Source organism: Mytilus edulis, chromosome 5, assembly GCF_963676685.1.
Source record: "Mytilus edulis chromosome 5, xbMytEdul2.2, whole genome shotgun sequence".
In the NCBI taxonomy this organism is placed as follows: Eukaryota; Metazoa; Mollusca; class Bivalvia; order Mytilida; family Mytilidae; genus Mytilus; species Mytilus edulis.
This window is the reverse complement of record NC_092348.1, coordinates 66,522,568-66,550,183: the sequence shown is the minus strand read 5'-3', so window position 1 is coordinate 66,550,183 and position 27,616 is coordinate 66,522,568. Positions and strand designations below refer to the sequence as shown.

The 27,616-nt window shown below is 31.7% G+C and overlaps 2 protein-coding genes across 5 annotated transcripts; both read left to right on the top strand.

Moving 5' to 3' along the window:
* The first annotated feature begins 24 nt into the window (after window positions 1-24).
* On the top strand, window positions 25-8,971 carry LOC139524267 (uncharacterized). The gene is made up of 6 exons (XM_071319000.1): window positions 25-203; window positions 856-1,064; window positions 3,221-3,286; window positions 4,907-4,993; window positions 6,575-6,706; window positions 7,806-8,971. Exons 2-6 carry the CDS (start codon window positions 1,023-1,025, stop codon window positions 8,013-8,015), a joined length of 537 nt encoding a protein of 178 aa, XP_071175101.1. The 5' UTR covers window positions 25-203; window positions 856-1,022; the 3' UTR covers window positions 8,016-8,971.
* A 4,927-nt stretch (window positions 8,972-13,898) lies between these two features.
* Window positions 13,899-27,134, top strand: LOC139522487 (uncharacterized). Of its 4 annotated transcripts, none has more exons than XM_071315984.1 (4): window positions 13,899-14,006; window positions 17,690-17,828; window positions 18,721-19,003; window positions 26,949-27,134. In XM_071315984.1, the coding sequence occupies exons 2-4, from the start codon at window positions 17,739-17,741 to the stop codon at window positions 26,990-26,992; spliced, it is 417 nt and encodes a 138-aa protein (XP_071172085.1). In that variant the 5' UTR covers window positions 13,899-14,006; window positions 17,690-17,738; the 3' UTR covers window positions 26,993-27,134. The 4 variants fall into 4 exon arrangements, with proteins under 4 accessions (XP_071172085.1, XP_071172088.1, XP_071172084.1 ...); XM_071315987.1 differs by lacking the exon at window positions 13,899-14,006 and adding an exon at window positions 16,582-16,650; XM_071315983.1 differs by lacking the exon at window positions 13,899-14,006 and adding an exon at window positions 16,586-16,706.
* Window positions 27,135-27,616: the final 482 nt, after the last annotated feature.

The window sequence follows — 27,616 nt, the reverse complement described above, 5'->3', positions numbered from 1 at the left end:
ACTAGTTTGCATATGTTAATCTACCATTATTTACTATGTGTTAGCCTTTTATATTTGGCAATGTGTAATAAATTCAATTAACATAAATTTGATTTTCTAAAGACTTGTAACAGTTTTTAATTTTTATTTTTTTTGTGCATTCCGCTATAAAGAAGTCTGAAAGCTGTTGATCATTTTGGTTCGTAAAAAAAAGACTTTATTCTGTAAGTACACATTTCTGTTCTACATACTTAATTTATATCTTTTATATATGTGTGAGGAATATTTGTTTTAATTATAAAGTGACTTTAAATAAGCACCTAAAGCGTATGCAAACCCTCTAAACATTTCAATATAGGAGAGTCTTGATGGGGTTTACAAAAAAATAACAAATACATTGTAAGGAAATATAAAAAGAAGATGTGGTATGATTGTTATATTCTTTGTGACAAGACTTTTGGGGTACTGTGGAACATCTTCTAACAAAACTTAATTTCAAAACCCAAATATCTGTAAAACATATAGTGTTTGGATACAAAATATAAAATCAAGGATATTATGGTTTTAACTTTTCTTTTTACAGTTTTAGGTTTTCGCATTTACAAGTCATCATAGAAATTGAGCATATCTTACATATGTTTGTACTGTTTATGTATGAATTATTAAGGATAATGAATAACAGAAAAATGATTTTTGAAATTGTGATTGTCATAAATTTAAAGAAATTAATTAAATAGAATATGTTATGTTGTTTTATTATATTCTGAGCACTTGAACATTGTAACAGACAAAAATAGAATTTTTGTTGTTAAAAATGTTTTATCGATTCTACTTGCTAAACTTATCTGCTTCATCTCGATTTTTTGTCATATTAAGTGAAGATGCAGACCATAACTAACAATGCTGAGCCAACACGAAGGGGGAATCTTCAACCTCAACAAATAGCCCATGTGAATACATTCAAGAATTTGGGTACTCTACAGATTGTGCTCGGCGGAATATTAGCATTCCTTACTGTAGTGGATTGAATAGGAGTGGGTGCCATGTTCGTATATCTCTTACCAACATTAATCTGCTCTGGATGGGTAAATATGTTTATTTTGTAAGAGAATTAAAAACATGTATAACTGCATTCGACTCTTTTGAAAATTATTAAAGTACAAATTCTTTCTCTATGATTGTAGTATTAGCTCGATTGACCCAATAGGTCAAATGAACTTTTCTTATCACTGGGTGCCCGTCGTCCGTGTCAGTTACTCGTCGTTAGTCGACCTCCATCGTCTGTTAACTTCTATAATTCTTGAATATTATTATCGATAGGAATAAACTGTAACGGCAATAATGTTCAGAAAAGTAAGATCTACTAGCAAGTCAATATGAACAAAAAAATGCAATTTCACCCTTGAGAGTTATTGCCCTTTCTAGCCAATTTGTCGCACGTTTTTGTTATCTTTTACAAAGTTTTCTCGTCTCAATGTACTGGGCCATTAAAGAGTAATGCCAGGATTGAAGCTTCACGTTTTTTTCTGGAAAATATTGATGAACGTTTTAGAAATAACATATATCGCCAGGTTACAAACATTCTGATAAACATCAAATGAAGACTTGTCCCTGTATTGTTCTTAATCACACACACAGAAACTAAGTAAAATAACAGTTTAAATTTATTTTATTGTCTTATTTAATAAAAAATCCGTGTTTGTGTTTTAACTTAAATTATCCAGAATTCTTGCAATATATTGCCATTAAGTATCCAAATAAACTTACGTAAAACAAATCAAATAGCAAATATGGTCTTTTCCTAGTTAAAACATTCAATTCTATGTTCTCTATTGTTATTTTCCTAATTCGAAAGATAATGATCACGTTGCCTAATTTAACAGTGATTGTATATCACACTTTGTTTGCAATGCCCGTGTTGTAGCGCAGTTTTAGATTTGAATGAATATAACCTGGTAAATATTCAGTCAAATTTTTTTGTAGCAACGAACTACTAAAATCATAACCTAGATACGAATTCGATCAAAAGATTTGGAACCCGCCGAAGACAAATTGTTATAAACAGAATATCATATGCAAACATGTTCAGTGATTATGTTAAGCAAGCTTGTAAAATATGGAAACAATCTGTGTAAACTTACGATTCATTTTAATAAATGTCTTTTACCAGATTATAAACTCAACACTGTAAATTTCAATATTGTTTTAAAGGTACTATATTTTTTTTTATGAATAAATTAAAACCTACATGTACGGAGTAGATAAAACTAATGGTTAAACTATCACGATCCTACATTATATCAATACCTATATTTGGACATTGAAAAATATCATTTATTTATCTCAAAGTTTTTTGACGTCCTAATTAAATATCCATTACATGTGTACTGATTGGTATTTTAGTCTATACTACATGTTTTTCCTAATTACAATCAAAGACGCACAAACGGTCTTCTCATTTTCAGCTATCACATGCCTCTAACGCTCACTTTGAAAACGTTCAAACATACTCGTGATATCAATTCACTCTTTAAGGAGTGCATCTATCTTATGCCGTCAGAAGTCATCAGATTTTCCAACAAAATTGTCATTTCCACTGTATGTGGTTTGCTTTTTTTAATCAAACTTTTAAGAACTGCAATTATTACTCTCAGATTAGAATTTTGTGTCAAAGAAGGACGGCATAGTCTGCATATTATTTAATATTGTAAATGCCAATATTCATATGGAAATAAAAGCTTACCTATAAATAAAAAAAGTGCCAACCAATTGACAATCTAAAAATATTAGGCACATTTACACCCTTCCCCAAATCTTAACACCAAGGACATGTCGCTGTAACTGAATTCAAAAAACAGTGAATGCTACATATACTTTATTGGCGATTATTGCACAGTACAGTACAGAAACACAACCATATTGTTTTATATTTACTTCATATATATTCTGAATGATAAGTCTACGTTATACACTGACGTCAACCATAGATACAATAGGTAAAACGTGACGTCTTAATTCCCGCAGTATTCTTAACATTAGCCAATCCGGTAGCTGCATTTGAAATTCCGCGAAGAATAATGACACTTGCAGTCAAATAGTTGTACCGAGGTCCTGCAAACTTTTGACCAGTCCAATAGTTTAACGCTTGCAATTTGAAAATATAGTAAAACTCTTGTGCTCTTATTCTACATAGAAAATGAAGACTGATGTATAATATCTGTTTATATATATATGATTATAGTTTGTAATGACTGGATGCTTACCCATCTGCATGTCAGAGAATACGGAGTCAAGCTTAAAATTCAGGGTAAATATAATCTATGTATCTGCTACCACTATCTCGAAACTATGAACAAATATGTGATGACACTGTTGTTTAAAATGTAAAATAACAAAACTGACAAACTCCAAGGAAATTTCAAACCGGAAAGTGATATTATCATATGGTACAATCAAAAGCTCAAATACATCAAACGAATGGAAAACAACTGCTATATTTCTTATGTCGAATGTATGTACATTCTCAATACATTGTATACTCAGTACAAAGTTACAGTTCTCACAACTTAGTTTTGACATGCAAAATGCTGACTTAGTGCTAAGAAATAGCATATTTGAGATGATTTCTTTGAATGAAGAGTAACAAACGTTATGTTGAAATATATATATGTAAATTCAATGCAAGTTGGAATCGAGAAAAAAAAAGTTTTTACTGATACTAGTTATCAGAGGTACCAGGATTATAAGTTAGTACGCCAGACGCGCGTTTCGTCTACATAGACTCATCAGTGACGCTAATATCAAAATAGTTATAAACCAAACAAAATACAAAGTTGAAGAGCATTGAGGATCCAAAATTCCAAAATGTTGTGCCAAATACGGCTAAGGTAATCTATGCCTGGGATAAGAAAATCCTTAGTTTTTCGAAAAATTCAAAGTTTGAAAACAGGAAATTTGTAAAAATGATCACATAATTGATATTCATGTCAACACCGAAATCGAAGTGCTGACTACTGGGCTGGTGATACCCTCGGGGACGAAACGTCCACCAGCAGAGGCATCGACCCAGTGGTGTAAATAGTTATCAGAGGTACCAGGATTATAATTTATTACGCCAGATGCGCGTTTCGTCTACATAGACTCATCAGTGACGCTTATATCAAAATAGTTATAAACCAAACAAATACAAAGTTGAAGAGCATTGAGGATCCAAAATTCCAAAATGTTGTGCCAAATACGACTAACAGGTAATTTGGAACTGTGAATTGTGCGATTGGATGCTAAAACCTGATAATTGAATATTAGAAATGTAACATTAAGACAACACAATGTTGAAAAATTGCCAATGAGGCAACAACTGAACAATGCAAATCCATTAAAAGTATATCACAAAAAAGTAATCACTCTGGAAAATATCAAATTCACCTCCAAGAAAAGACACCTTAACGATATGCTTAACAGATACATCACGTACACTTTAATTATTCGAAAGTATGCATGAGATTGAAGCCTTTATGAATATTTATGATATTTCCCTCCAATATTAACATGATAAAGATGAGGGATTGTAGACAATAACAAAAAAGTGGACATCCACCTGGATATTTTTGAATAGCGATGCTTCTCTTTGTGAAGTGAGGAAAAATGGATGCTTATAGCTTGTTATAACCCTGAACCTTATAAAAAGTATTAGTTTGCTAAAAGGGAAAAACATGTTTACGAAAAAACAAAAAAACAAAGACACAATAATAAAAAACTATCAATACAATTACCATCACAATTATTTCGAAAATGTACAGTCCACAAATCATTCATAGAAAATGTTATAATGGCCGGAATCTGCATGCATTCCATCAAAACATGGTGAAAAGATAACAAAAAAACAAAAGATATTCGTTCCTTATAGGACGATTATTTCTTACTTCAGAAATCCGCTTTTATGGTGTGTAGTGTTATTGGAGCAGTTATTGTTGGCCCGACCATGTGTATGTTATCATTTTTTTCAGGAAATTTTGTAAGTAGCAATAATTTGTAGTCGAAGTAGTGATCAAAGTTTCATTAGCAGATCTGTACGCATCGCAAACATTTTTGTCAACTTTAACATTTCTCGTCTGTAGTTTGCTGCACCGTAACAAGGGTAAGGTCTATTTTTCAAGGTGAATTAACTGAATGCACCACTCTTATACTGTAAAATATAAGTACACAATCGGTTGTGTTCTGTGCTTGAATCTGTAAATGTAAAGAACGATTTGCAATGAATGTATAAGAAGGTTTGTTTTAAGACAGAAAATTGATTGTGTTATCTACATATTTAGACTGATAATCATAAACTTAACATTTGATTTATGTTCTGAAAAATTATTCAACTTTAATAAGTGAAGGAAAAATATTATTCGTAATCGCCACATTATACATTATCTTAAATCATGTATTCTTTCTCTCTCCGATTTTCAAAAGAGGGGCGAATTTAAACCAGAGGAACAGTCGATCTCATAGATCGAAAATAAACTGGCAACGGCATAGCTAAAAATAAATAGACAAACAGACAAATAAAAGTACACAAGACACAAAACTAAAGACTAAACTACACGAACCCCACCAAAACTTGGGGTGACCGCATGTGCTCCAAAAGGGAAGGAAATCCTGCTCCATTTATGGTACCCGTTGTGTTGCTCATGTTTTTATAAATCCGGTAAATATTATTATCAACATCGCATCACATATCATATATTTGTTACTAAACGATTGGCTTTTTCATCTTTACCTAACCTTGAGGACTTCCAACAAAATCTCAATTACAGATTCATATCAGCTCTGGTGTGCAATATACATACTAAGTTTCTACAGGTGTGACTCGTGTACAATATTTGAGACTTATTAGAAAAGAAAAGCCCTCTATAAATGAACACAACAAAATGAATTAAACTTACCTTTCTCATTTAAGGAAGTGTCCTATAATTATTAGAGAAAAACCTTGTTGATTAGCGGAGAACAGAAAATGATCAAATTTCTTACGTCAAGTTTGTGATGAATAGGTGACTATATGACACTTTCCATATCGGCCCCATATATATCTTTCGATCAATGTCGATAACATGGGAGTAAACCATCGGTCTGATCTACTGTCTGGAACTGCTGAGATTGACTAACTACAAAATGCAATGTAATATTGAAAATAGTAGGATATTAACTTATTCTACATTAGAAAATGCCTGTACCAAGTCAGGAATATGACAGTTGTTATCCATTCGTTTGATGTGCTTGGACTTTTGATTTTGCCTTTTGATTTTTGATTTTCCTTTTTGAATTTTCCTCGGAGTTCAGTATTTTTGTGTTTTTACTTTTTATGACTAACAAACAGGGACACTTCAATTGAATACTGGACTAATGATGTATATTGTTAACATCAGAAAACGCAATTTGTTGTTGAATAAAAAGAAAAAACAAAAAACAAACTTATGATCTAATGAACTAACCAAATACATCCTCGTCATAAATGAAGAAAGAAATAGCATTGTACCAATTAATACACATATTTGTTTTACTGAGTGTATCATTATTGATTTACACACACACGTTAATATATACATTTCAGCTGTACACTTATAACTTGAAAGGGTGGTTTATTTTATCATTTGCCATAAGCGCATTGTCTGTACCTGCCATAATAGTTGCCATTGTGTCAGCTTCCTATTGTTGTTGTTGTTGGGGGACACAAAGTCAGCAGGTAGGGTTTATATATGTGGTCAAAATGTTTTCTACCTTGTATTATTGATATTTGCACGGAAATTATCTGTTTTATATTGCTTAAATTATATCTCAAGAAGCTAATCTATAGAATTGTGAGTGACAAAACAAAATCTACAAATTAAAATAAGAAAATAAGCAGATCACGTATAAAGACTATTGAAATAAGACAAGTGTATAAATAAAAGCTTATATATATTCGAAAATATAAGCAATTGAATTGCATCTTGTGATCTTCACCAAGAAAAAAAATACATATTTCGTAAGCTTAAGGTATCATATGAACACAAACATGTTTAATTAAATGAAGAAAGATAATACAAATGGTTATGGTTTCAATTTAAAACGCCCAGTAGCAAATACTTAATGTGTACATATTTCATATAAGAATACGAAAATGTTATATGATTGCCAGGTACAGCACCGTCCACAAAAAAACCAAATGACACAAAAATCAACAATTTAAGTAAACCGTACAGCCTTCAACAATCAGCAACGCCCATACCATTTAGTCAGCCATAAAATGCCCCGAAATGAAAAATGTTAAACAATTCATACACGAAAACTAATCGCCTAACTTATGTACAAAATATTAAACAAAAAACAAATATGCACCGCAACAAATGACAACTACTGCATTACAGGCTTCTGAATTCGGACAGAAACATACATAATGTGAAGGGGTTTGAAAGAGGGTATTGTACCAATTCATCCCCCTTACCTGCGACAGTGATGAAACAGTATAACATAAGAACAAACTATAAAAATCAGTTGACAAAGGCTTAACTCATCAGATGGATACAAACATAAAAAATAAAATTACATATCTTGCGAAAAACTTCTACATTAAAACAGCAGAATGACATTTTATACAGTTTGTTCAAACTTCATAACATTTAAGGAAAAAATCATGCATTTTAGTCATTCACGATATTGACATGTATTGTCAAACAAAGGGCCAAGTACATTTTGTAGGCTACCTAACGTTGGTGTTTTTCTTTTACACATACATAGTACACATTCCCCATTTCCATTCTCAATTTTATTATAACTATATATTTTTTTTTAATCTTTTACAGATGTTTCCTGGGGTGAGCCCTTCACAACCTGCACCTACAAATCAAATTCAGGCAGCAAACATGTTGTCATTAATAAATACGACCGGAAAAACAGTACCGGATTCTGAAGCTCAACAGTACAATTCTGTTGGCGGAACTGATCAAGAGTTTGGTTATCCACAGAATCCAAACGTCTCTAACTCTTATCCACCAACATATATAAACGCCTAATAATGTAGATTTCAAACGCTAATCAGTGTAGTTAAAGTAGTTGTTATCTTTGATATATTAAAGCAATGAATCGCTAGACAAATGAGCCTCATCAGGCGCCATCCAGTTGAAAGCAGAAGAGAATAAAAAAATGTTTACAGCTTCTTTTTTTGTCTCTTTGACACTTTTAGCTCATCCTGTCTTGTAGACGGATCTCATTATTTGAGAGTTTCTTTATCTGCTATACAATGATCTTTGGTTATTTAGTTTGATGTTAAATTTGGTTTTTGTTTCACCGACATTAATAAGTGTTTCTATACATGATTTGATATGTTGTAAAAGGTGAGAGATGTACGGAATCATTTTTCTTAAATTATTAGTTGTAACTTCAATATGAGATGGCAGTTATCTAACGTGTGGTATATAGTTGTAATTTACGAATGTTTTGAGGGAACCATAGGATATACTATAGCTCTTCCAGGATTCACTTCTATCGATCATCTGTGCACGTTTCATCTAGGGGTAGGTAATAGTACGCATCCTTATCAGTTTGTTTACTTTTCCTCTCTGAGAGGATACCATGGCTGATATCTTTTGTTTGATCACAATTTAGTTTGAGCAACACATGTGGAGCAGGATCTGCTTATTCACCCTAGTTTATGGTGGGGTTCGTCTTCCTAAGTCTTAATTTTTCTATTTTGTCTGTTTGTCGTTTTCTTTTTAATCCATGGCGTTGTCATTTGATTTTCGATTTATAAGTTTGAATGTCGATTTATGAGTTTGAATGTCCCTCTGGTATATTTCACTCCTCTTATAGATGTTTATTTATATTTTTTCACCTTACAAATTTATAGCGCATAAAAAATGTTTTGAACGCAGATTATTAAACATGTTTCACTTACTTATTTAGCTTTATATATAACGAACATGTATGTGAAAAGTCAGAGACAATTAGATACCATTTCTGTGGTAGGCGTCTATCCTTTTGTTACAAATGAAAGAAGTGCTGGATATCAATATCTTTTACATACATGCCTTATCATTAAATTTGACGTCTGATATATGGATTTTTTTTACTTGATTTATTTTCATATTTCAAGAGGCCTGCGTTGTCGAGTGGTCATAGTAAACCATTTACAGTGACCATTAAACTGTCAAAGCTCAAAGTACATACTATAACTATTAAAAAGAGGGAAGAAAGATACCAGAGGGACAGTCAAAGTTATAAATCGGAAATAAACTGACCACGCCATGGCTAAAAATGATAAGGACAAACAGACAAACAATAGTACACATGACACAACATACAGAATAAACAACACGAACCCCACCAAAAACTAGGGGTGATCTCAGGTGCTTCGGAAGGGTAAGCAGATCCTGTTCCATATGTGGCATCCGTCGTGTTGCTTATGAGATAACAAATCCGGTAAATAGTCTAATTCGGTAGGTCACATTTATGAAAGGAAAGGGGATTGTAGTTACGACGTAAGGAACATATCCGATATCATTTGTGAAACGGTTTTTCCATAACGGTCAACCAACTCGTAATGGCGTCTGTAAAATTTACGAAGAGATGATTTCAACTTCACCATTTGGAACTCTTGATTTAATAGCTTCCTTGTGAGCAAAAACCCTGTATCAAGACAATCATGATAGGAAATGCACGGGTATATCGTATCAATTGGGAGATATATACACCATATACAGGTGCTGCTGGAATGTTGCTACTTAGAAATAGAAAGTTGACAATTGGAAACCTGAAATCATCTCTTTTGTCGTAAAGTTTTGTTTTTAATTGACCCTCATTGTCACTTTCTAGATGTAAGTTAAGATATGAGGCCGACTTAACTTTATCTGTTGTATCCTTTATCTCTAGTTCAATGGGATAGATGCGTTCCACATAGTCACCAATTTTTGAATTATTTAGTGAAAGAACATCTTCATCTATATAGCGGAAAGTAGAGTTAAAGGATATTGCTAACTTCTTATCTTTCTTATCTATTAAAATATGTGTTTGTTTTTATAGTGATTAAGACTATAGCACAATGACTAATGTGCCATTATTCACAAATTGTTGTCAATATAATGGAATTAAAGTTAACTGTCATACAAGTGAGAGGTTTAGCTAGCTTTAAAACTAGGTTAATTCCACCATTTTCTACCAAGTCAGGAATATGACAGTTGTTTTCCATTCGTTTGAAGTGTTTCAGCTTTTGATTTTGCTATTTGATTAGGGACTTTCCGTTTAGAGTTTTCCTCAGAGTTCTGAGTTTTTTTTCCTTGTTCACATGGTTTTATTTTAAATGATATTCCTAGTTTGTCAAAGCATTCAATTTGGTTTTGATCCTATAAAGATTTGAAGGAGACGGCAATTCAAATGCTGCAATACGAATGGTATGAATTGTTTTTATACGCCTGTCAAAATTTTGACGGGACGTATTATGGTATACAAATGTCCGGTGTCCGTCCGTCCGGCCGTCTGTCTGTCTGTCCGTCTGTCTGTCTGTCCGGCGTAAACATGTCGCACCGTAACTTGAGAACGACTTATCCAAATTTCATTAAACTTAATATAGTTGTTTCTTATGATGGTCAAATGATCTGTAAACTTTTTTGGTGAAAATAAGATTTAAACTTAAAGGTTTCACATGTCCCGCCGTGTCTCAAAAACAATAAATGGTTATTGCTTAAAACTTCCTCAGAAACTATTTATGATTATTGCATAAAACTTCCACACAAGACGTCGGGCGTATCATGCGCTCATGGCGCAGCTGTTTATTTATTATATGTTTATTGTAGATGGCTATTTCGTATAATGCTTCAACATTGAATGCATACACATGACGAATTATGTTAATGTGATATGGAGTTTAATCCTGCTTTGTACTAGATAGACGCTCATAGTCTGAATTTAAACATGCATATTTACAATAGCCAATATAGAATCTGAAATTAAAAAACAGGCTATAAAACGGGTAAGATACTACAAAAGGAAAGACTCAATAAAGTAAACATGGTTTACCCTAGTTCAGACCCCCAAAGAATCTAAAAGGATTTGTTGAATAAATTGCTCAGTATTATACACTTTTATAAATGATTTCATAGAAACAACCAATTAAGTGTACTTTTTAAAGCAATTGAGTTCATAAAAACTTTAATCTTTAATGTGTAATACCACTGAAACATAAAGGTCACAACCGGTTGTATACGAAAAAGGGTAGAACAAAATAATTCATTGAGTGTGATAGTTGTAGGAAACTAGTCCTTTATTTCATTGCAGTAAATAAATCCAACAGTAGTATACCGCTGTTTGAAGTTATTAACCGATTGTGAAAAACGGGTTACAAACTAAAACCGAGGGAAACACATCAACAGTATGAGGAAAACAACGAAATAACAAAAAAGTGCAAAAAATAACCAACGACAATGCAACACTCACAGAAACGAACTATAAGATATCAACTGCCATTTTCTGATTTGGTATAGAACATTTTATGAAAGAAAATGGTGGATTGAACCAGGTTTTGTGCCTAGCCAAACCTGGCGCTTTAATGACAATGTTAAATATAACCATAAAATGAGCATTGCATGTCAGGAATACAGTACAAAAAAGTGCCAGAACATTCATGACAGAGAAATAAACAAATAAACAATACAATAGTACATTTCTAACCACAGATTAAAAACGAACACGTGAAACAAAATAGATCAACACACAAAAACAGCACAACAGAACCACGAACTGTGTCACACTCCTGGGTCAACGCCAAAAATAGACGTCACAGATAAATTACAAACAACTTGATATAATTAAAGAACATATGTAGGTTTGTAATTATGTAACTGATGTATTTCATGACAATTACAAAAATATTAGTATAGAATTATATAATTAATTGTATTACCTAGCTATGTCGGTATGTCTTCTAAATCAAACTGTAAAACAAATAAATGGTGTACATATAGTTGCATTAATCTAAAAACTTATAAATGAATTATGTGATTAATCATCTTTACTTATACATACGAATAGAAAATAAAAAAAATAGAAATTACAACTACAAACGATAAAACAATCAACAATATCTGATCAGAATTACAAATACAACATAATAACTTAGTACATGAATGTTGGATAAACAAATATCGTGACACGTCTTATAGCAATGCGAATTCACACTCAGCAAAACAGTCATATTCGGTAATAGGTCATTTAAGAGTCATAAACATATGTCTTGGGAGATTCATCTTTCTTTTTTGTTTGCTGCGTCTATGAAATATTTGGGAATCTTGAGGTTACATGGTTATTAAAGCTTGTACGAGAGAGAAGGGGGAACATTTGACTGATTAACTGCCAGCGATGGTTATTATTTTATATACAAATAAATGTTACGTTAAGTTTTGTCTGTAGTGTCGGACAGGATAAAACTTAACGCATGCCAAATATTTATGTATTTAAAACAAAGATAAATACTGGACAAGGTTGTGAAAAGTGCAAATTTAGCAAAGTTTATAGAAAAACAATGGTGGTATTACACCTTTAGGTTAAGGAGTCATACTCATGATAAAAGGTTTAAATACAAATTATAAGAATAATCTAAATATGATACAATTATGTGTTCAATACTTAAAATTCCTGGATCAATTGTTTTTTTAAACGTCGAGTGGTAAAACGGACTTGCTTTTCAAAGTGTATAAACCGGGATTAAGTGTTATAAATCCAACATGTGACTGTAAATACCTGCACGATGGATATAGAGAGGTAATATATTTGCAATTAACAAGCCATCTGTGAAAAATCACAAAAATTACAAGAAATATATAACGTGCAGAGAAGTGACATTCTCTATAACAGAAATATTTAATACATGTATAACGTTCACATTTCGAACAAAAATGACTGTGTGTTCGTTTTAATCCCATTCTCAACCAAAGCTACATGTATATGGTAACCTCTGCATGTGGTCTGCTGAATAGCTGCTGTTCAGATGATCCCATTCAATATCATAGGAGACCGTGTATTTTGATTTTGAAAGAACTGATCATTACATCTTTGTTTTCTTGTCATAAGTTCTGTTTTGTTAAACAAAAAATGAATAACAAAAATGCCGAACTCCAAGGAAAATTCCGAACGGAAAGTCTGTAAACAAATGACAAAATCAAAATCTCAAACACAACAGACGAATGGATAACAACTGCTATATTTCTGACGCTCATCTTCAAGATATAAATGTCTTTAAATCAGAAAAAAAAATAGTTTCATTTACTAGTATCCATTGGTTGGAAAACCTTGTAGCACAGAAAATTTGGTAAAGAAGTATATTTTCTGATGAAACTATATCAAAGGATTTTTTAAGATGGAAATAAGCTGCAAATACCTTTTTATTTTATTGTTTATAAATAATGGTTAACTACTGGTTTCAGTGTAAATAAAATGTATGTGATCAGCAGTGCGACTAATTTTTTTAACCAATCTGTGTTTTTTTTTTTTTTTATCTAGTTTTTACTTTAAATGAAATTCATTATTCTGTTATAGATAACTTAATAAACAGCTTGTCAATGTTGGAACTAATAGATACATGTATGCTCTCTAGTTTCATGGGGCAAATGTGTTCCACTTTTTATTGAGAAGAACTATAAAACTTTCATTGCAGGTCTTTCAAAAGTTTGTTTAAGTACTATATATACCATGGTTCTTACGAGTTATGATATTTAAACAAACGAATCTGAAGGATGAGTTTGTTTAAATATGTTAATGAGTAAGACACATGGTATATAAAACTTGTAATATAAATAAAATGATTGACAGCTTCAAGACCTTGAACCAATATTGGAAGTTGATCACGTTACAGTTTTATCCAATGAAATGGAAGCTCGCGCAAGTCACTTTTGTGCCTCATGTATGATCTTCTGTGTATTTTATTGAATAGAAACCCAGAATTTGCAGAAAAAAAGAAAATGTCGGATATTCCAGATTTTTTTAGTGTTGCGCCCCGTGTATGATCGTATACGCAGGTAATTTCATAATGTTATCAGAAAGTTAACAAAAATTTCGGATTCCAGCGACAAGTATTTATAATTTAAATGATTATTCTAATGACGGTAAGAATTTGGTTTTTTTTTGGTTTTTTAAGGTATCATACAAATTAATCATATTCTATAGGTTATTCATCTCATTGAAAAATGCATGTTCATACATTTGTAGTTTTCGTACAAACTACTTTTCTTCCGTTATTTTATTAATTCGATTATTAGATTATTTATCAAAACACATTTTTAATGATAAAACACTGTAGACAATGGCGGATCCAGGGAGCGTAGATAGTGTACGTCCTATCCCCCCTAATTGATCGCAAAAAAAAAAATCATCTTTTTTCACAGATTTTTGTAGCCGATATTTCTTCCTTTTTCTAGAGTAACCCCCTTTTTTTAATCGTAATTCAATTGAATTTTCGCAAAAGAAATGATAGTATTACATTTTATTTTTTTCAAAACTGAAAGAAGAAACATTTAGTAATTTTTCCAAAATTAAGGGAACTCGTAACAATCCTATATAGTTTGAGAAGAGTTTCTTAAGATGTGGTACAAATATTTTATTGCTTTTTGTTATAAAATGAAAACAAATGAAGATCTTGACCTTTTAGTACATTTTTCAGTTTCCTAAATATTTAAAAGGCGGATACCTTTTAACAAAAAGGTGGAGCTTCAGCCATGGAACTACATGAAAATGAATATGTTGTACCATAGCTAAGCTCCGCCTTTTTTTCCTTTTGGATTCTAGTTGAGTTGCATTTTTAATTAGTAAAGTATGGTACAACATCAATTTGCATATAATATACCATGGTTTTCCCTCACCACACTTTTTAAGCAAATTATTTCATTAAAACATCAAAGGAAAAAATCAAATTAATGTTACAAATAAAATTAAATATTTTATAAGATGGTTTAATTTATAATACTGTTACAACTTTTTCAAAACTTTATTTGAGATCGTATCAGCAGATAACCTCTTATCATTACGATTGTATGATTTTAAATTTTAGTTTCTTGTGTATAATTCGTAGTTTAGTATGACGTCCATTATCACTGAACTAGTGTACATTTTTTTAAGGGGCCAGCTGAAGGACGCCTCCGGGTGCAGGAGTTTCTCGCTACATTGAAGACCCATTGGTGGCCTTCGGCTGTTGTCTGCTCTAGGGTCGGGTTGTTGTCGCTTTGACACAATCCCCATTTCTTTTCCTAATTTTATCTTACCATTACGAAGCAATTTGATAGCTGTAACTATTTCGTCTGGACTTACCTCAGTCTGTATTTAGTTCATCTGATTTAACGTTTGATTCAAATCAGCTTTCAGTGATTCTTATTTTAGAACTACATTGATTTGGTAATAATTTTACTCATGATCAGATTCATAAAGATTTTTATAAAATTTAATAAAAAAAAAAATCGAAGACATAACATGATCATATTTAAATTTCTTTCGAACTTCATACATAGTTTAATCAAAGTCTTCCAGAAAACCTTGGGTTCTTACCACAAATGTCACTGAGTTAAGACCATATTTGTTTTCATGGTATTTTTTCATTTTTACAAAGAAGTCTGAAATTTTGACCGAATGGAATAAAAGGCTTTCTTGTACTCAGCATTTTCAGGAAATTCATTTACACTTTTTAACTAATTTAGCTGAATTTTGAGCATTTCCATAGAGAATAGAGTAAAACATCTTTAAAATCTTTTGTAGATATTCTTCAATTTTATTTTTTTGACGTGTTGTGCTAATACTTTGTTGACTGTAAATGTCAGTTGCATTTTTCGACCAAATAAATATATTAGGGAGAGGATCCTCCTGATATTGGGTAATACTTCTTTTAAAAAATAGTTAATAAAGTATAACAGTTACTGATCATACAATTATTTGACAGTAAAATAATTATATTAGATGTATGTTTCATTATAATACGTTATTCTGATTGGCCAACTGCACATCATGTGTTATTCCTTAAGCAATTGCATTACTCAATAAAACTTATCATTCATGATAACACGAGGTACCACAATAAAGTACACAGGTGAATTAAATAAAAAATTGATAAAATTCGTGTTTTCATGATCCTAGCTAAAAAAATGTAATTATAAGTATTGAATGCTTCTTTTTGTAACTTCATAGGGTTGTAAAAGCGTTGACCGTGCGCACATTTTTAGAATCCGCGCTTCATACAAGATGTACTTCGGTCAACGCTTTTACTCCCCAATGAAGTTACAAAAAGAAGCATTCAATTCTTAATAAAAACCCATGCACATCAAATAGGTCTATTTGACCATTTGGTGTAACCAATATAGGAGAGGTTAGATAATAGCCTAATTTCTACTTTAAAGGCCATAGCTAGGTATTTATACCACTTAAACTAATAATGAAATACAACCCTACGTGTTGTTTTTTTAATTTGTAAAAGTGGCAGTTAACATTCAAATGAAATGCAGTTAAACATATTAAATAGTAAGGATTCTCTTGGCTTTATACTTCCACAACATCCTTCTATTTATAGATATAATCATTAACATGTAAACATAATTATACTAGTTCTGTAGCACTTGACCCTGAAGTACTTCATACTTCTTAATGCATGAGGAAATGAGAAGGGGAAAACCCGAATCAAAAGTGTTTAGACTTAAATCTTGTTAATGATTATGGAATTTGGACTGCCATCAATTGAGGTAAATATGGGTAGCTTTTATACTGGTAAATCGAGATTCAGAGACAAACAAGGTAGGAACTATTACCAAGGTATATATAATTATATATAAACAAAAATATACTTTATTCTAATGAAAGGATATTGCCAAATTGAATGTAATTAAGGTTCTAAAATTCAATGTAAGAAATCTTGAATGTCCATTCAAACTATTTTTATTAAAAACAAAAAGGAGTTCTACCAAAACAAAGTGCCGATGGAAGAAATCTTGAATGTCCATTCAAACTATTGTTTATTAAAACAAAAAGGAGTTCTACCAGAAAAAAGTGCCAACTCATTGAACAACTAAAATATATTCATAGGAGAAACTTAAGGATAAAGATGTAATTTGTATACCACATGTTTAAGTTCAATAGTATAATTTATATTTGTTATATATTTTTTTAATCATCCGAACACAGTGAAATACTTGCTACTGGTCTTTGTGGCCCAAATGATAAGTAATTATTTGAAATTAAGGAATATATATACAAAGCCCTATTTTCGCTATACTTGTTTATTCATTTTGATTTTAAAGCATGTATTGGAATTTTAAAGTGTTTCGGCCTAGAGCAGCACTGGAGGTACATTTATTGTTGAAATGCGCATCGGGTTCAGAAAAATTGTACCTTTAATTCTATTCATATACTATTAATGTAAAATATAACGTGTGTAGTTTTAAAACTACAAGTAAAAAACGTTCAGCGAAATAAAAAAAAACAACTTGTATTTGTTTTCCATTCTAAAGATGTCCCGTAATAACTAACTAACTTTTTTTATAACTCGCAGCAGTGTATTGTTAAGTAAATTGAATAAGTTCAATTTAAACAACATGTGTCTTTCGGGAGTTACTATACTTAATATTTAAAATCATGTGACCAGCATTATTTGAGAAAATGTAGAAAGCGATAGCAAAAACATTGTACAAGTATACTCAATAAACATACATAAATATATTTATTTCAGTCAAATATATTACCTTTCGTTGTTGGAAAGTTCGTAAGCGGCAATCAAAATGAAACTTACACTGGCAGTCATTGTTGTGTTGATTGGAATGGTTTTGGCTGATGATTTAGTACCAAACCTTATAGTGCAGTCAGTAAAGGTAGGCAAATATCTGTCTTTGTTAATGAATATTCTCAAAGTTATTTTCTCATTGCGTTGTTTTGATGTATAGAACTAAACTCATCAAAGATGCTAGGATTTGAATTTTGCATTTATTCAGGCAAATTTAAAAAATATAATTCTTTTTAAACGGATAGGATATTGGTAATCATAGTTCCTTTAGACGTATTTGAGAAAAAAATCTCTTACATTTTTAACGCAGATTTTGAAAGACAGTAAAACGGAAATGCAACGTAAACCGCAAAAGAAAAATGAGATGCACAAGATCATGATCGAATTGAAGTATTGAAATGTTTTTTATTTTGATGGCTTGCATTTTAAAAACGGTTATCAATTTCAACTACGTTTGAGAGTAAATCGTATATGTTGCAGTTCAAATGCTGTAATTTGATTTCTTTTCTTTCTAAAATGTATTTGATTATATATTTTACTTTAAAAATCTGTTCTGTGGCGCCTTGCTTATTATTTATGCTTTCATTCTCTTTTTATGTTAAAATAAAAGCTATCTTAAGCCTCTAGTTTGATAGAAACTTTCTCTTCTTTAAAAAACATGTTTGACATATTTCAAATATAGTTTGATGAACGAAGAACCTTCTGGCTTTTGTACTGTAGAAATATAAACACGGTTTATTTCTTATAATCTTATACAAATATAAACGACAGACAAAATATACCAATGGGACAATCAAACTCGTAAGTAGAAAATAAACTGACAACACAATGGTTTAGAAAGAAAAAGATAAACAGACAAACAAAAGTACACAAAACCCAACATAGGAAACTTAAGATTGAGCAACTTGAACCCCACCAAAAACTCAGGGTGATCTCAGATGTACCACAGGAGTGAACAAATATATACTAATCTATTTTAGATGATGCATCAGAATCTCAGTAAAAGGTCTAGAATACCATGCATGGAGAATTCGATGAAGAGGGTATTTAACATGACAGACAAAAACCACGATGGACATATAACAGTGGACGAATTGATACAATTTATAAAGAAAACCAGAGGGTTTACCATTAATCAGACGATACAATTTGTAAACAAAACCATCGGGTTAACTATTGATCAGACGACCAGAGGAGGCAACAATATGGTGTTTGGAAATCCCACATATGACCTCAATGAAAATGGGACTATTGAATTAAATGGTATGTATGCATTCCTACTGACGAGTACACTCAGATATGTTTTGTCCACTACTCTAACTGCACTGCTATAACTACTACTACTACTACTACTACTACTACTACTACTACTACTACTTTTTCTTGTGTCACCAGTAAACATGCATTTTCGATGAGACATGCGATTTTTATGTCCCGTAGCGGAGGGGGCATTAAGTTTTACCATTGTCCGTCTGTACGTACGTACGTCTGTAAGTTCCAAAATTGGCTTCCTGTCTTTAACTAGAGTTTGCCTCTAATAAATGTTGTGAAACTTTTACACAATGCTTTTTATCATAAAATACAGATCAATTTAAATTTGGTAGCATCACTTTAACCGTTCTAGAGTTATGCCCCTTTATAAACAAACATTTCTAAGATCAAACAAGATGTCGATACCGATATCGACGAATGAAAATAACAGGAAAATACATAATGTCGATATCCTCGTTATCGACAATAACAACACGATATCGAATCGATATCGAAAATTTCTGAATTAGAAAAGTCTGCACAGACAAGACGTCGATAATGTTAAACCTCTCCCCGATGATATATGGTATATGGATATACATTGAAGGAGTAAAAAGACATAATTTTAAAAGAAGTGTTGACAGCCCAGAACTATATAAGGAGAAGGGCAAGTAGAGGACAAAAGACAAACCCGGTAACAAATAAGACATACAAGGACAAACAACAACAATTGACATTGAAACTAAAAACAAATGAAAAACGCAGACCGAGAAATACTTGGGCGACTCTACCATTATTTTTTATTGCGTTAACATTTATGTATGGATGAATGTAATGCTAAGATATTTTACATGATCTTTTAAATGCATTGACAACATAGACAAAAATCAAATGTAAACTGTTTTAACAAAGAAAATTTACGGATTAGCTGTGTGGCACCGTTAAAGTCCACAATTCCTCTAAAGTCCACAACACCGCTAAAGTCCACAACAAATTTCCGCTAAAGTCCACAACGCCGCTAAAGTCCACAAAATTTCCGCTAAAGTCCACAAAATTACCTCCGCTAAAGTCCACAAGAAAACGCCGTTAAAGTCCACAATAACAAGTTCCGCTAAAGTCCACAAAAAAGCACCGTTAAAGTCCACACCAATTTTTTTATTGTTAAAAACATATTATTCGTTATTTTTATCCCGTTAGTACAATACGAAGCATTGGCCTTTCTTCTCGGTAGTATTTTTTTTATCAGTTGGATACATGAAAAAAGTACAGTATCGGTATATGGTTTTGTTCTATCAATTTTGATCTTGATGGCCAATTAGGACATCATTTCTAAAAAGTGTGTAAATTCGTTATTTATTATTACTGCATTCAACAAGTAATTTTTTTCTTTTATTCTTTGCATATAATCACTTTTTGACATAATTAATGTACATCTAGCAAATGTGCCTCCTAATCTATAACATTTGAACGACATGCAACAATCTTGATTATATCATTAAACAAAAAAATACTAAGTTTATGAATTCCCAAAGGTCTCCTGTCGCAAAACTTTTAACCAACGTTTAACGTTATTAATTTCTGTTATGATTTTCAGAACGGAAAAATGAAGCCAGTATGATAAATTCCAAATAAAAAAGAAAATATTCTATGCTTTAAGTTATATTTTTATCGATTAGTATCAGATATCGATGCGTTGAATGGGTTTCTACCAAAATGTCACAACAAAACCTGATTTGATCGATATAGGAAGATGTGGTATGAGTCACAGTGCCAATAAGACAACTCTCTATCCAAGTTAAAATTTATAAAAGACCATTATAGGTCAAGGTACGGCCTTCAACACGGAACCTTGGCTCACACGGAACAGCCAGTTATAAAAGTCCCCAACAATTAAAAGTGTTAAACCATTCAAATGGAAAAACCAATGCCCATAAATGGGGCTTAAGAAAATATACATACACTAGTTGTTTATCTTGGTAAAGTGTTTTAATCACATGTAAAATTACTCACAAGATTAATTTCTATAAACTCACAAAACGCTAAATCTGTTCTACAGTATTAAACCAATAAAATTGTATTGAAAAGAACAGAAACATTCTTTGATATTATAGAATCATATTCAAAACAGTGTAGCTGTGGCCATTGATTGACGACCTTAAATTATCCCATTGACTGGGGCAGATTAGGTGAACGTGTGTCTGTAAAGACAACTGCTCACTATGTACTTGTTAAACTGTGGGGTCACAAAAGGTTCTCAACACCTAAATAAAGAAATTAGAAAAACTAATCAGGAATAACAGGATGTTTTGATTTATATCAATAATATAAATCAAAACATAAAGTTATTCCTGATTAACTTTTCGGATTATTTTAATATTAAAGGCGTTTAGAACCTTTGGTGACCCCACAGTTTAAATTCTATAATAAGTAAGTAGTGAGCAGTTGTTGTTACAGACACACGTTCACCTAATCTGCCCCAGTCAATGGGATAATTTAAGGTTGTCAATCAATGACCACAGCTACACTGTTTTGAATATGATTCTATAATTCGTAAAAGTTTCAGATTAAAACTTCATACTAGTCTTCCATTTAGACTTTTCAAAATACTAAAAAAAGTATCTTTAAAAGAGAATAAAGAAACGAAATTAACTCTGAAAGCGATACCGTGAACTTTGATGTGACGTACATTTAATCAATCAATATGACTATAAGATAGTTCAACAATTGTTGGTGTTCGGGTTCAATGCAAGATGAACGTTCCTATCGCCTTTATTCTATATCCACATCCTGTCTTTATCCTATTCCCACACACCCCAATGCTCATAGACACTTATTTTTTATTAGTTCTGGATTTCTCAACACACAAATACGTCAGCTAGGTTTTTTTTTATTTTGGTCATACTTTTCTTCGGTTAGTTTTGTTTTTCATTTTTGGTGTAAATCAAATTTTTGGATAAGATATAAACTTTGTGTTATATCATCAGAAATTGAGAATTAACACTTCAAAATAGATAAATTACCAAATAAACAAATAAACCTATGAGAGGTCTGCTTCTATTGGTACTAATTTTGATTAAAATCTTACATGAAATAGTTCCTAATATTTGTTATGAAAAATACCCGTAGGTTTCATGATATATGTATAACAACTAATTATAGGTGACAAATACTCCTGACCATTTTACTTTACTAGATTATCGGTTTTTGAAGTACAACGTTCCTAAATGTTCTAAAAACTTATCTTCCAAAATATACATGTATGTACTTCCATAACTTCAATTGCAATTTGAGCATTTGAACTTAATTTAATACTAAAAAATGTAGCGTCACTTTTTAGCTCACCTGGCCCGAAGGGCCAAGTGAGCTTTTCTCATCACTTTGCGTTCGGCGTCGTCCGGCGTCGTCGTCGTCATCGTTAACTTGTACAGAAATTTTCCCCTCTGAAATTACTTAAACAAAGTGTAACTTAACTTATCCACAATCATCATAAGAGTATATAGTTTTAAAAATGTGTCCAATGACCCTGCCCGCGAACGAAGATGGCATACATGGCTAAAAATAGTACATACGGTAAAATCAGGTTTTGGTTTATATCTCTGAAACTGAAGCATTTAGAGCAAATCTGACGGTGGCAAAAATTTTCATCAGATTTAGATATATCTGCCCTGAAATTTTCAGACAACCAGTTGTTTGGTTGCTGCCCCTGAGTTCTTTGCTATTATCTTAGATATTATTATAGTATCTAATGATATCTTATACTATACATTATGATTTAAACCTTATTTTAAATGATTTCCAAAGGATCAGTAAATACAGGTGAGCGACACAGGCTCTTTAGAGACTCTAGTTTATTTGGTAAAAGTTTTTATTTCATTTTCTGACTCTTGATAAATTTGACAAATGCACATGTATGGTCGACCTCATACTAAACCATACGAGTATACTCATACGGTACGAGTATACGTTCAGGTATACTTATATGGTCCACATTGTACGCGTAAGGGTTCAAATCAGATATACTCATATTGTCTGGAACATATATATACATGTAGCATTGTTGAAAAAACTTATACTTGTACTCATCATGGATAATACACAATACAGAACCACATCCGCGTATAATTTATTCAATTCATCTTTCATTCTGAAACAAATTCATTTTCCTTTTTGAAAACAAAACAAACAGTTGTTTATAATGTCTGTGTCATTTTGGTCTCTTGTGGACAGTTGTCTCATTGGCAATCATACTATATCTTCTTTTTTATTTGCAAACCAAAGAGTGATGGAAATCTGCTGAGCACCACAAAATGCATGAATGTGTGGTATTCTTTATCTTTATTTTGATTTCAAAAAAGAGCATGATGGATCCAAGTCTATTTTTGAGATTTACGGACCGTTTTGGCTGCTGTGGAACCTAACAGACACTGAATGGAAATCTTACTTATGTTTTATAGATATTGCAAAGGAAATTTAAATATCAAATATAGGCTCCAAATTATGTCTCCAGCATATACATAAAGAGAACGCTATGTTGGAGTTTCTTGTGGATGAACAAATATTTACTAAAAAATAAAAAGAGTATAATAGTTAGATAACTTTTCAGAAATGTTGTCTGTTTGATTGATAGAAAATCGCATAAAAATCGATAAAGCAAATACTATAATTTTTTCATTCATCAAAAATATAATTTATGCTGACAAGAAATACTTTCTAAGAACAAAAGTCCGTGCTTTTAATTAGATCTATAATATCGGGTGTAAAAAACAGAAAATTGTCTTTTGATAATGAAAAAAAAATGTTTGGACTTTAACGGTGCTTTTTTGTGGACTTTAGCGGAACTTGTTGTTGTGGACTTTAACGGTGTTTTCTTGTGGACTTAAGCGGAGGTCATTTTGTGGACTTTAGCGGAAATTTTGTGGACTTTAGCGGCGTTGTGGACTTTAGCGGAAAATTGTTGTGGACTTTAGCGGTGTTGTGGACTTTAGAGAAATTGTGGACTTTAACGGTGCCACATAGCTGCAACCGGAGGAAAAATATAGACGCACTTTCGAATGATACAACCAATAATCAAATTACCCTCGTGCATTATCAAATGAAGATCTTCATATTGATAAATATCTGAAACGATGTAGTTGTATTACTTAATAATCAACATAGAAATTTACATAAAACAACATCATAGACAAAATGTCATTTGTGTCAAATTGTCAATTCATTTTAAAATATTTACTTTGCTCGTTTAGCGTTTTTCATCATTTCATCTTCATTGTACAATGTATATATCACATATTGTAACATGAAAAAAAGATTTAAACTTCCATGTCATATGTTTTGTTGAATGATTGAATTTTGAAATAAAATTATTTAATATTTGTTCGCAGGCTTCGGTATTTTAGGAATTGAAAGCTGCAACTTTGCGAGGATTAACATTTTGTTTGCACCATTTATCTAAATAATATGGTTTTTAAAGTGCATTTTGTCTACCACCATAATCAACGTTGCTAAGAACTTCCGGCGATTGTTTTATGTCTTCTGTTTACATTGACATTCTATATAAACCAATAAAGAGATTATAGGCCGTTGTTTAAGTAAGGGATGTTGGTCGATATCGACGATATCGACAACCAAGACAGAGGTTTAAGGCCTGTTTTTCCAGTTATGGATTGTTTGTCGATATCGATTTGATATCGTCAATATCATCAATATCGACAACAAAGACAGAGGTTTCGTGCTGTTGATCCAGTTATGGAATGTTTGTCGATATCGATTCGATATCGTCGGTTTAGGGATATGGAATGCTTGTCGATATCGATTCGATATCAACATTAAGGACAGAGGATTCAGGCCATGTGGACATAACAACATGCATACGAAAAGTCGTGTATCGATATCGAATCGATATCATCGATATTGTCGTTATCGACACAACATGTCTTGGACATACCTCTTTATCAATGACAAAACTGCAATTTTTTTAGTTTCCATTTTTTGACTTAAGTTTGTCTCAACAAAATATTATGAAACTTATACACAATGCTTATTACCACAACATACACATCAAATTTGAATTTTGGTTGCGTCACTATAACCGTTCTAGAATTATGCCCCTTTATCAAAAGACAAATTACAAAAAGTTTCCGTTCTCTAACTTAAGTTGCCTTATCCAAATGATATGAAATTTATGCACAATCCTTTTAACCTCAAAACAAAGATCGACTTGAATTTTGGTGGCGTCACTTTAATCATTATCGAGTTATGCTACTTTATATAAAATCGATGATTTGCAAACTTTTAAGTTTCCGTTCTCTAACTTAAGTTTGTCCCAATCAAACATTATGAAACCTATACACACTACTTATTATCCGAAAACTCAGATCAAGTACAAATTTGAGTAGCATCACTTTTCCTCTAAGTTCAGTATTTTTGTGATTTTACTTTTTATTGTTCTAAAGTTATGTCCCTTTGCAATGTTGTATGCAAGCAGGCGAATCATCTGTGTCCATTGGGACACATTCTCTATTTATTTTTAAGTGGCTTCCAGGCAAAACAGTATATGTTTGATTTGTGGTTTCATGGATGGTTTATATAATTAGAACATATGTATGGCAAGCCGTTCTCGTCAAAACTATGTTTAAACCATTTTTCGAAAAATTTACACACTGAGAATTACAACAAAGCACACTGAGATTTAAAAACTTCAAAACGCACACTGAGAATTGAAAATTACACACTGAGAATTGAAAATTACACACTGAGAATTAAAAATTACACACTGAGATTTCATAAAGACGCACTGAGATTACAAAAATGCAAAACGCACACTGAGAATTGAAAATTACACTGAGAATTGAAAATTACACACTGAGAATTGAAAATTACACACTGAGATTTCAAAAAAGACACACTGAGAATAAATAAACTGAAAACACACACTGAGAATTTGAAATTACACACTGAGAATTTAAAATTACACACTGAGATTTGTGCGCACTTTTTATGCGCACATATCTAATTAGCATACTTAATCTGAATCTATTACAAGCTTAAAACAACAAGGGGACATAACTCATTAGTCCTTCGATTTGGTTCCAAATTATTAATAAAAAACCTTTAAAAATACAAGAACAAAAAGTCAAGAAAAATACCCACTTACTCTTATTACAAAATATAACCAAATGGTGAAAAACTTTATTAAAATTATAAGTAAAACATTGGGACAATCTGCAAAAGAATGCAGTGAAATTTTTACTCAAGTGTCTATTATAGCATATAAACGTAACAAAAATATAAAAGATTAACTAGCGAAATCAGGGAAACAGTTGGGAAGACTTTTGAAAAGGGACACATGTTTAATTACTGGTAGTAATGATCTGAATTATAGGCAGCAAACTTATGAATATGAGCGATGTTAAGTCTTGAAATTTATTACGAATGTTGGTTGAAGGAATCGCATTTCATTATAATGACAAGAGTTCTTGAGATCAAGATATTAATCTGTTGAATTATTCATCTCATGAATATTCATAAGTAATTTGCATATTAATCTCAGTGTGTATTTTTGAAATCTCAGTGTGTAATTAACAATTCTCAGTGTGTGTTTTTCAATTTATTTCATCTCAGTGTGTCTTTTTAAAATCTCAGTGTGTAATTTCGATTTCTCAGTGTGTTATTTTAGGTTTTTAAATCTCAGTGTGTATTTTTTTCGAAAAAAGGGTTTAAACATAGTTTTGACGAGAACGGCTTGGCATACATATGGTCGTATTAAACTAAATAGCATATTTGATCTTATGCATTAATTCACATATTGAACAACGATATAATTTTTGCTGATTTTTGTAACAATCTGTGATAATCAAAATTAATGTCTTTAACGCAAAGCTATCATTTTCCAGTTATGTGCAGGTATACATGAATATTATAAATTTATGTGTTCTATGAAATTACTTTTTTTCTACAGAATATGCTGGATTTATGAGAAAGGCAATGGGAATGAGAAAATAGAACGACAAATTGTATCAACCTGCGAAGACTGGAACTATACAACTTCAATTATAACCAAACTGATAATTATTTTGTCTTCATAAAGTCTTGAAGGAATTTCTCCTTATTTAACTTGATATAAACAAAAGATATACATATCTAATATACGTCTTAGTTACATTAATATATAGATGGTATGATTGATTGCTAATGAGACATTTCTTCGCAAGAGACCAAATAACTTATATTATAAATTCAAAATCGTATAGGTCACTTTTCCACCTTCAACAATGAGCAAAATCCATACCGCATGGGCCATGAAAAGTGTTGATATCGTCGTTGTATATACTTGAAACTGCTTTTATATTTCATTGCCTATTTATACGACCGCAAATAATTTACGGCCGTATAATAGTATGACGATGTCAATGTCGTCGTCGACTCGTCTCCGAAGACATTTGATTTCCAGACAATAACTTGAGTATAAGTGTATGAATCTCTTTTTACAATTTTTTTTTATCCCCTGCACAACGCATTGCACATGCAGTTCTTGTCAGATTTTTATGAAACTTATATCATAGGTTTATATCAGCAATGTCTTGGACGAGTTTGAAAGTCAGTGCCGATCATTTATTTTTAAAAGAG

Coding starts and splice junctions, on each gene's coding strand:
- LOC139524267 (XM_071319000.1), top strand. CDS start 1,023: ATGTTCGTATATCTCTTACCAACATTAATCTGCTCTGGATGG. Junction 1,065..3,220: donor CATTAATCTGCTCTGGATGG/GTAAATATGTTT, acceptor ATATGATTATAG/TTTGTAATGACTGGATGCTT. Junction 4,994..6,574: donor CATTTTTTTCAGGAAATTTT/GTAAGTAGCAAT, acceptor TATACATTTCAG/CTGTACACTTATAACTTGAA.
- LOC139522487 (XM_071315984.1), top strand. CDS start 17,739: ATGAAACTTACACTGGCAGTCATTGTTGTGTTGATTGGAATGGTTTTG. Junction 17,829..18,720: donor TTATAGTGCAGTCAGTAAAG/GTAGGCAAATAT, acceptor AATCTATTTTAG/ATGATGCATCAGAATCTCAG. Junction 19,004..26,948: donor TGGGACTATTGAATTAAATG/GTATGTATGCAT, acceptor TTTTTTCTACAG/AATATGCTGGATTTATGAGA.